A 10,138-nucleotide genomic window follows, 5' to 3' on the forward strand; every position below is an offset into this window, starting at 1 on the left:
TTTAGTGAAATATCCCTTTAATGATTCCAGTCACAGGACAGTGTTTAGCATCAGTAGTTCAGAAAAACATTTCATCCTATACGCCAACAAATCGAACTACAAGAACTTTACAGAAATCTATACCAGATTATATACACAAAAGTGAGAAAAACACATTTTTTGGAGGGAAAAAAAAGAATCATAATTTTCCTAAAGGGATACCGTCATAAAATAGGATTACATTAAAATGGAACCTTTATCATTTTTGTACAAAGAGGGAACTGTGTGTGTTTAAATAAAAGCCAGAATTAAAAAAAAAAGGACAATTGTGTCATTTTCAACCTCACTGATTCCTAAAGGAGCTTTTCTGCTCTCTGGAATGAGATGTCACTTTTCTCCAGGACCTGAGAACTATATCTCCACGAGCTCTAACAGAGAGATCCACGAGTACAGGAAGCCACAGGTGTACACACAGGAAGCCACAGGGACACACAGGTGTACACAGGTAACCAGGTACAATGTCCAAACTTCAACCAGTCATTAGATTCTCTGACTAAATACAATCATTCACAGGTCAAACGTCTAAATAAAACAGACAGAAGTCAGCTGATGCATGTTGAGAGGAAGTGCTGCATGATGGGAGCGTAGCTTACAATAAATAGGAGACAGATCTCAGGTGTGATTGGTCACCTTCCATCCTTCCAGGTTGAAGCTATGACCTCTTTTCTTTGTCTCATGGTGGAAAAAATGACGGTGGAGCTTGAAAAAGGCTGAAGTTGTTCCTTTAAAACCTTCTCTGACTAAATCAGACGTGGCTCATAAAATGGAGTAAAAGGTGAAACGGTGTGTTTGTCCATCAGCCGCCAGTGTTTTCACGTCTTAATGCAATAAAAACACTAAAGTCTGATCGCTCCACACAACCAGACATTCGTAGGATTACACAGTCTCAAAAACAGTGAAGTGCGCTCGCTTTAAAAAAAGATAAAAGCACCAAGCACACCTTCTTCTAAGGCTCCACCTCCAACACTGTCCACAAAAAAATCCAAAATATTTCATGAAGAAGAAACAGTCTCGGGGAAAGACAATCGTCCAATGTGACCTCAGCACGATGTCCAGAGCATTGACCTTTGACATTGAATCAGATTTGGAAATAAAAGAACGAGAGAAGCTCCGCCTCCACGTGGTCGGAGACAATCCACCTCAGAGACAAGGAGACAAGGACACAAGGAGACGGACGGACTCGTCGGGGTCATTGGACGACCTCGAAGTAGTGCAGGATGGCCATGATGTGCTGCGGCATGAAGACGTAGCCGGTGTAGACGGCCATGCCGGCCACGGAGATCAGCAGGGAGTCTGAAGAGGAGGAGTTAAGGAGGAACTGAAGGAGCAGAACAAGACCTCGGATAGATCCGTTAATAGAACCGTTAATCTGTCATAATCTGTTACCAGTCTGTTCAGTCTGAAATGTAGTTTCCTTCATCAAACACTGAATGTTGGTGGTTGGTTGTGTTTCTCTTTTAAAATGTTCAATTCCAGTGAAAGCTGTTCTGTGGATTTTCAGGAGTGAGCAGGACATTCAGTGTGTTTATCTGCACTCAGGTGATCCAACGTGTTCACACACCTTTTTAAAGCACCTCTTAAACAACACTGTACCTCCGCTAAGCCGAATGCTTTTGTTCTTACATGCTTTTGTGCCTGATGTTGTCGTTTTTGCATCCATCTCTAGTGCTTTGGTTCTAGAAAAGCTCTTTACAAAATGAAGTATTATTACTATGATGTTGCAGATTTTCATAGAAAGAGGTTGAAGCATTTCTTCTGTTTTGTTATATAAAATGTAATATCTTCGGCCGTGATGTCGGTCGGACATAACGAGCAATTTAAAAACGTCACCTTGAACTCTGAAACATTTTCTGACACTTTATAGACCAAATATTTAGAAAAACAACAATCAATAACATTCAATAACAATGATAATCGTTAGTCGCAGCCCTAAACTGAAATAAACTGCTTACTTTAACTGTAACTGCAGGGACAAATATTCATGCTCATCAAATGATCTTTTTCAGTCTAATATCATAAAACATTATTGATTTCCATCATAAATAAGGAGATCCTAAATGATTATCAGCTTAATAAAACCAGTTTATTGTAGCTTTTAAGACGCTGTAATCAACAAGTGTTTGGTATATTTATACACCAGCCATGACTGATTACTGTAACAAGCAGAGGAACAATAACACACAAACACACGTGACCCTCAGGGGGAACGATATGAGGGTGACACCTCAAGAGGACGATACTAGAGGTTACACAACGTGTTTCACTCCCGCGGATCAAAGGGCAGCCGGCACTGTTAACACCTCATACATCTTAATTAAGAGCCCATTAACCAGACTTTCGAGGTTTCACCTTAATGCATAATCTCACACGAGCTTCTGTTATGTAAAATAAAGCTATATTATGGTGTAACCTGTGGGAGTCACCTGACAGGTGACCGGAAGCTCCCTACGACATCGACCACACGCGCAGAACTCTGTTGACAATTCTACAGATTTAACGTGTTTTTACTGACCTGTGAATGTACGAGAGGAGTTCAACTAAGTGTGAAACACGTTCTACGTCATCAACGACTAGTCTTTAACTCGGCACTCAAACATGAAGGACTTGTTCTTACAAAAACGAAAGATTTAAGGCGACAAACTAGCGAGAAGTTCAGAGTCAAACACGCGAAACTCCCTTCAAAAGTATACGCGTTTAAGAGTTCTTCAGCTATAAGTTAATAAAGTTACATCATGGAACAAAGGTTGAGAACGTTTCTAAAACTGTATAGTTTATTTATTATTCTTAAATAAAAAGGTAATTTTTGTTAGGCTTAGTCTGTATGCAAACACGTTAGCGACAGGAAACACTTGCTTCACATACATTCTTAGCAAAAACAAAGACCGACTGGTACATTTCACACGAGCCGAATTCACCACAAGCTCATATAGATTAATATACATTTATAAAATGTATTTTCGCTGACTTCCTAAAGCTAACAGTTAGCACATTAGCTCGTGTAAAGGATACTGAACACCGTCCTCTCCCACGGCTCCAGCATGTAGAGCGCGGTCACGAGCAGGTACTGGTAGTAAAACCATGACAACTGCTTCCAACAGCCTCCCAGTGACATGGTTACGACTTCACTAACTACTAAAACTCTACTTTTTATTCTACTTTCCTCACTTCTCCTCTTCTTCTCTCTCTATTCGTGGTAGGAGCTTTTCCTCCGGTGACGTATGACGTTGAATAATAAGGTGCTCGTTTTTTAGCCAATCACGTGAGACGTAGGGGTGTGACGCAGGCAAAAGGAGTTCCAGCATCCGGATTTCAAAATAAGATGCAGATTCAGTGTGAGAATACTGACATGTTTATAAAACTAGTTCCTTTATGCTCACGTTTTGTCTCCTACTTAACACATTTAATACTTTCATAACTAACTGTCCCTTTTACAGACTGGCTTTTATGTGACGTCACTTTTCTGTTTTATATATTTCTTAGTTTATTATTATCGACCGTCTCACTGATCTCTCTGTTGTTATTGTCTTGTTTTTGCTGCTTTGTCTGTCAAAGCACTTTGTAAACTCTGCTTTTAAAGGTGCTATTAATAAAATCATTATTAAATGAAATTACTTCGTTTGTTCAAAATAAAGCAAGTTTATTTACAACCGTAAAACATCTACTTCAGTTCACATCTTGTTCTTCAACAGCAACACAAATGTGTCATCAAGCTGGTGATACCTTCCTCTATTTAACATTCATAAAACGTATGTATAACACATTTAATGAGCGGTTCATAACACTATGATGTAGTTATACGCAGCGATAAAGAAGCTTTAAGAGTTTATTAAGGGATAGTTTGGATGTTTACGTGTATTTAGAACATTTACACTCCGTTATCGTACAGACTGATATATGTTCATACACACACTAAACATCACTTCTATCCTTTAATGTACAGCATATGTCAACAACTAGAACTTCTATGAAGATATATTTTCTATTATAAACGTTTTCACAGATTAACTGTTTGTACAGCAGCTTCCACTTAATAAAGTTATTATAGTTGTTGACAAATACATTAATTTATATCAGCTTCCTCACAGTGTTATAAACCCTTTAGTCACTATTTATATACCGATTATGAACGCTAAATAGGACGATTAAAGGTAAAAGTGTCACAAAAATGTTTTAATGATCAGATATTAATATCAGCCTCGTGTGAGATGGTCTTCGGGTCATATTCCAGTTTTAGTGAGATATCTTAAGAAGATAAACAACGTTCTGCTGACAGTCAGCCTGGTTCTTCCTCTTCTTCTTCTTCAGTGGTGGAGAACCACAGATACACTCGCGTAGTAATAATAAAATGAAGAAGGAGTCGTGGTGTCTCAGCAGTGGCTGGCCAGGATGTTGAAGAAGTGGAAGACTTCGTCCTTATCGACCACGGCCACCTCTGTGGAGCACTCGCTGCACTGGACCGGGTGGTAAACCTCGTCGGCGTCCATCCCCGCCGGCGCCGGCGCCTCGTCCTCCATCGGCGTCTCCATCTCCGTCCTCTGTCCCTCCCCCCTCCTCCTCTTCCTCTTCTTCCTCGTCTGCTTCACCTCCGGCTGGGTTTTGTAGCGCAGCACCTCGTCCTTCTTCACCGTGCAGTTCATGACGAACATGGCTCGGTACTGCGTCCGGTACTTTTCATGCCTGAGCAGAAACAAGAAGGTCAGCAATTCATCATCTTGAGTTTTTAACACGACTGCAGCTGGAAGATCAATTTAAACAACTTCTCCGACAATAAACGTTTGTTTCACGGCTGAAGATAATGAGTTTTATTATCTTTTGATTAATAATCATGTCTCAAATGGCTTTTATGATGATTTTATTTGTTCTTTCTGTGAAAACTACGTCTACTGTTTGTTGTCTGACTGAGTTTCCCCACTAAGGGTTAACTAAACTTTCTAATCTAATCTCTAAGTTTAGTTTAAAGACGCCTCAGTGTTGCTACAGACTCTGTCATGTCTTCACGTCTCACCTCTGACAGTCCAGGCAGAGTGTCGTCATGCAGGCGGGACAGTTGAGGACGGCGTCGCTGCTCATTAAAGCCGGAGTCTGACGAGGCCGAGAGCCTGCAGCCGGTCGCTTTCTGCCCTGATACCTGAAGAAGAAGACACCAGGTAGAATGTAAACAACACACCTCTTGTCTGGATGAACACGTGTTTAATAAAGAGTCTCACTGTCTCCTCCGAGCGTCCACCCAGGCCTGGTCCCTGTCGTCCTCCTCGGGGTCGTACAGCAGCTCGTCGTTGGTCAGTACGGCTCGCTGCCGCCGCCTCCGGCCAGTGGAGCCGGCTGTCAGACGAAACAGAGGGAGTCAACAACCACTTCATTGAGGAGACGTCTTAATCTTTAACTGAAACATTTACATGAAAACATTTGTGCTTACTCGGTATGTCTTCTCCCTCTGAGTCAGAGTCAAAGTACACTTCATCGTACACCTGAGGGGTAGGAGGTACAGGACCTCCTCCTCCTCCTCCTGGGGTTTCTGCTGGAGAATAAACACACAAACATCAGGACTGCTTTCACAATACGGCCCACGGCGAACGGACAAAATATCCTCCTCCTCGCTTCCTTCTTTCCTTTCTTCTTCTCCTCCTCCTCCTCTTCTTCTGTTTCTAGTCTCTGATAATGTTTGATTGTAAACAACCAATCAGTGTTTAAACCAACAGGAGGAGAGCTAGTAACGTTAGCAGCACTGCTAACGGCTAACCAACGGAGGTTCACTTCAGTTACATTATGATACCTTCAGGCTCTGCTCAGTGAAAATGAGTACTGGCTGAAGGTAAATTATAACGTTGTCATGATGTGTTCACATGTAATCTGTAAAATGTAGTTTTGGTGATAAACTTGAATAAATCCAGTAGTTTGAAGGAGAAGTTTTCACGTGAATATAAAATAGATATTAGATGAATTATGAAACTCTGGGTGTTTACCTGCTGCTGCTGCTGCAGGCGTCCAGGTTCCCTCCAGAGTCTTGATGGTGGAGCTAAGCTCCGCCTCCATCTCCTTCTCAAACTCATCCTCACTGGACGACTCGCTCTCCCCCGTCAGATACTCTCTGATCAGCTTCTTCTTCTGCTCCGGGGTCCCGTTCAGCAGAACCTCCAACTCGTCCTCCGAACTGAAACACAGCAAGAGGAGGTTCACATGTTGTGTATTTAGCTGCTCTTCTTCAGGAGACAAATATATAACAACAAAACTTAAAGCTGCATTCTCTCCTCTGGTCGTATAGAAGTCTATGAGAAAATGACTCTACAATGTTTACTGAGGTAATAAATCAAGAGAGAAGTAAACATGAGTTTATGGTCTCAATCTCTAGTTTCAAGTCTTCTTCAATACAGCTTGATGTTCATTTAGTACATTATGGTCCATTTAGAGTCAAATAGACCATAAAGCAGGGTTGCTTTAGGGGCGGGGCTTACTGTGATTGGAATAAGAAACCGTCTTTACGGTTTAAGTCATTGTTCACGTCATCAACCAAAGAACTTATTGGTCCACTAACACGAATATTTTAACTGATTTAAATGACAGATCTGAAAAATTGAGTTTCTCCAGAGTGAATATCACAAAAGAACAACTTTAAATATTGTTTATTAAGTAAAGTTAAAATTTAAATTTAAACAAGTCATTCAGCATTCAAAACGAAATAATAAGTTTGTGGACTAATCGAACACGAGACGTCAGTTCTAGTTCCAACTTCACAGACGTGAAGATTTGCTGCTTTTCCTCTAAATCATTCAAAAAAGTTAATTTACATTAAATACTTCAACTGCATTTCCCTTATTATACACTTTTAGTAAAGCAACAAATGTAAATTATTTAGTATTATTACTGTTTTTACTCGAGTTCTGAATACTTCCTGGTTGTATAAATGTGAACACATCGAATGTGTTGTATTATTGTTGTGTTTACAAAGAACATTACAAAACCTCCACCATGTTTTAACAAACTTTACATATATATTATTATTTATTATATATTTACATATATTTTTTACAACTTTAGCGATGGAAATAACCACCAACAGCAAACCGCCAGCCATCATTTTAACATATTTGTATGGTATTATATCACTAATTATTATTCTAATACAAACGAGCTGTACAGACAAACAGTTCAGCCTGTTCCTGTTTGTTTACATGTTAGCATTCCGCTAGCTAGCCACACAGTTAGCCTCATGGTGCTAAAGCTACGGTTAGCTTCAAAGCTAACCGTTTCAAAGACTCTTACCTGTCCTCGGCTCTCTCCTCATCGCTCGGCTCCTCGATCTCATACGAGTCAAACTCCTGCGGTTTGTTCAGTTTGTTCATTTTAACTGTCGACAAAGTTCAAGTAGAACAACATCAGCTGCTAGCGAGTTAGCAGCAACGTACGAACGAGCACTTCCGGTTCTTCTTCTTCTATGGTTTAATTGAACGGAAGTGGTGTTTATGAAGACGAAACACGATCGCCATCTACTGTGTGTGGAGGATGGACAAGGCCAGTAAATAAAATAAAATAAAATAAAATAAAATGAAATGAAATGAAATGAAATGAAATGAAATGAAATTAAATTAAATTAAACGAAACGGAACAAAAAACAAAAGAAAGTAAAGTAAAATTCAAACAAATAGAATACAAACTGTGTTCAATAGAATAAAAAAAGTCTACTGTTTAAATAAACAAAATAATCTGGCTTTGAGAATTTGACAATAACAAGTTTCCAGATTGTTGATTGGTATTAAAACCTATTTAACAGGGATGCTGAATCAAAAGCTCCATTTCTGCATCTTTAAAAAACCCTGACGTGATGCAAACTGCTGCTGTTACAACAAACTACCACCAGGTGGAGCCAACAGATCAGAGATGTGCACTCCTCCTCCTCTCAGAGGTGATGGCAGCTAAAGATTCATCTGAAGACCTAGACGTCCATGAGATGATGGAAGGAATGAAAATAAATCATTTAATGTACAATGTGAAACCATAAGTTTCCAACACCACCACAGATGTTAATTGAATACACGTTTACTCCATTTTCTGTTTTCCTAACTGACGTTTTCCTTCTTCAAGTCTTTCTTTCAGGACCTCATCATATATTTTCTGTCACATGTCACATTCTCAACATTTAAGGTCTTAAAATCTTCATAAAACTACAGAAACTGATCACACACCTGGAGGTCTTGAAAATGGTACAAAACGAAAGGTATTAAGACGTTTGAATCAATCTATTCTCCTGTTTATTACCAGCATTTAAAACAGTTTTCTATTATTTATATTATTAACATGTGAGAAAATTGAGAACCAAACACATGATCTCCTGGTGGAGATAATCCTCCACTCATCACTTTGTTTGTTTCAGTTTCTGTGTTTCAGTAAACGTGATCAGGATGAATATTTATGAATCAAACCGTATGTGCTGTGGATTTCCTTCCCTGTGCATCTATACGTTTACAGGAGTCAAATAGTTTTTTTTGTAAATTAGAATTAGAAAACAGTGTCACTGTATAATTAATCGGCTAAATATACTTTAGAAATAATTTAATTTAAGTTTCTGTTCATCTGAAGACGAGTTTGTTTCTCTTTACTCGTTTTTACATCTAATTCTATTTCATGTGCAATATAATTTTCATTAATCTTTGTGCAATATAACTTTCTACGACTTTTAAAATATCATTGACAATATCTCTCTTCATATCATCTTAATATTACTTTTCTATTTTAGTTCCATTAGTCTCCGGTGTTTGTTTCACTTCTTTTACACTTTGTATTTTAATTATTATTCTTTGTTGTATTTTACTTTTTCTATTTTAGAAGAATTATTTACCTTATTTATTTATTTACCTTACTCTTTTTGCTATTGCATTCTGTTAATCATTATTATGTCTTTTACACTTAATAATGTTTATTCCTATTGTTCATATGTGTTTATATTTTTATTCTAAAGTTCTATCGTTTTGCAGCTTGTGGTCATTTTGTGTTTATAAGACGAGATAAGATAAAACTTTATTAATCATGAAGGAAAGAGTTTTATTGAAGACTAAAACAGAAGAATAACAAAAAACAATAGAATAAAAATATGAACATAAATGAACAATAGAATAACAATTATTAAGTGTAAAATAAATAATAATGACACCTGTGTAAAATAGAACATATAGCACTACGAGTAAAGTAAATAAATAAATAAGGTAAACAATTCAACTAAAATAGTAAAAAATAGAATAGAACAAAGAATAAATACAAAAGTAAAATACAGGTAACAAATAAAACAAAGTATAAGAAGTGATACTAACACCAGAGCCTCATGGAAACTAAAATATAAAAGTAATATGAAGATGGTATTGAGAGAGATATAGTCAATGATATTAAAATAGTTTTAGAAGTTGTATTGCACATTTATGAAAATCCATCAAGTAGCTAAACTCCTTTTTCAAAGAGAATAATTCTCCAGCATCCTCCATGAAAAACATCTGAAACACGCTGAAGGACTGAAGAACAGGACGAGGTTCAGTTCATCAGGTTCAGTCTCGTTGAGAGGACTACTGATGTGTGCGTTCACACCTTAACGTGTTCCTCCTTGATCCAGATCAGATACTTACACACAGATCACATGTTTAACCACAATGAGGTCAGGGAAACAGATTTGTATGAAAACGCTGTGTGTGTATATATGTGTGTGTGTGTGTGTGTGTGTGTGTGTGTGTGTTCTGTTCCTGTTTCTCCGCTCTCTGTTTGTGTGTTCATGTCCTCCTCTGTTTTTGTTTGTGTGTCTGTGTGTGCTGTTTGTTTTGTGTCTTTACCTGCAGTTTGTCCTTCGCTGTGTCTTTGTGTGGTGTGACTGTGTGTTAGAGTGTGTGTTTGTGTTTGTGTTTGTGTGTGTGTGTGTGTGTGTGTGTGTGTGTGTGTGTGTGTGTGTGTGTCTGGAGCAGCCGGGTGACATTTTCCATTCCAGGTGTGACATCTCGCTCCCCTGACAGCCTCTTCTTCTTCTTCTCTGACACACTAAACAACTCCTCTCTGATTTTACCTGCCACACACACACACCTCGCCCGACCACCTCTGTCTCAGCTCTGCTGCTCGACAAGCTAAT

General features: G+C 38.6%; 2 protein-coding genes across 3 annotated transcripts; both read right to left on the reverse strand.

Annotated features, from left to right (window-relative positions):
* sptssa (serine palmitoyltransferase, small subunit A) lies at window positions 1-3,262 on the reverse strand. Its single transcript, XM_076107922.1, has 2 exons — window positions 3,049-3,262; window positions 1-1,332 (listed from the first exon to the last, which is right to left on the reverse strand). Exons 1-2 carry the CDS (start codon window positions 3,149-3,151, stop codon window positions 1,229-1,231), a joined length of 207 nt encoding a protein of 68 aa, XP_075964037.1. The 5' UTR covers window positions 3,152-3,262; the 3' UTR covers window positions 1-1,228.
* Window positions 3,263-3,655: 393 nt separating this feature from the next.
* On the reverse strand, window positions 3,656-7,638 carry eapp (e2f-associated phosphoprotein). 2 transcript variants are annotated; one of them, XM_076108294.1, is made up of 6 exons: window positions 7,300-7,638; window positions 6,003-6,190; window positions 5,456-5,554; window positions 5,247-5,361; window positions 5,045-5,167; window positions 3,656-4,716 (listed from the first exon to the last, which is right to left on the reverse strand). In XM_076108294.1, exons 1-6 carry the CDS (start codon window positions 7,377-7,379, stop codon window positions 4,407-4,409), a joined length of 915 nt encoding a protein of 304 aa, XP_075964409.1. In that variant the 5' UTR covers window positions 7,380-7,638; the 3' UTR covers window positions 3,656-4,406. The 2 variants fall into 2 exon arrangements, with proteins under 2 accessions (XP_075964409.1, XP_075964408.1); XM_076108293.1 differs by having other exon boundaries at window positions 5,456-5,557; window positions 7,300-7,632.
* Window positions 7,639-10,138: the final 2,500 nt, after the last annotated feature.

The sequence above is a fragment of the Anarhichas minor genome, unplaced genomic scaffold (genome assembly GCF_050575085.1).
Source record: "Anarhichas minor isolate MPS153535 unplaced genomic scaffold, ASM5057508v1 ptg000040l, whole genome shotgun sequence".
In the NCBI taxonomy this organism is placed as follows: Eukaryota; Metazoa; Chordata; class Actinopteri; order Perciformes; family Anarhichadidae; genus Anarhichas; species Anarhichas minor.

Bases quoted from the DNA above. Each gene is read 5' to 3' on its own strand.
- sptssa (XM_076107922.1), bottom strand. From the start codon at position 3,151: ATGTCACTGGGAGGCTGTTGGAAGCAGTTGTCATGGTTTTACTACCAG. The intron at 1,333-3,048 runs GTATCCTTTACA...CCTCCTCTTCAG, and splicing joins GTGGGAGAGGACGGTGTTCA to ACTCCCTGCTGATCTCCGTG.
- eapp (XM_076108293.1), bottom strand. From the start codon at position 7,379: ATGAACAAACTGAACAAACCGCAGGAGTTTGACTCGTATGAGATCGAG. The intron at 5,558-6,002 runs GTAAACACCCAG...TTTATTCTCCAG, and splicing joins GCCTGCAGCAGCAGCAGCAG to CAGAAACCCCAGGAGGAGGA. The intron at 5,362-5,455 runs GTAAGCACAAAT...TTCGTCTGACAG, and splicing joins AGAGGGAGAAGACATACCGA to CCGGCTCCACTGGCCGGAGG.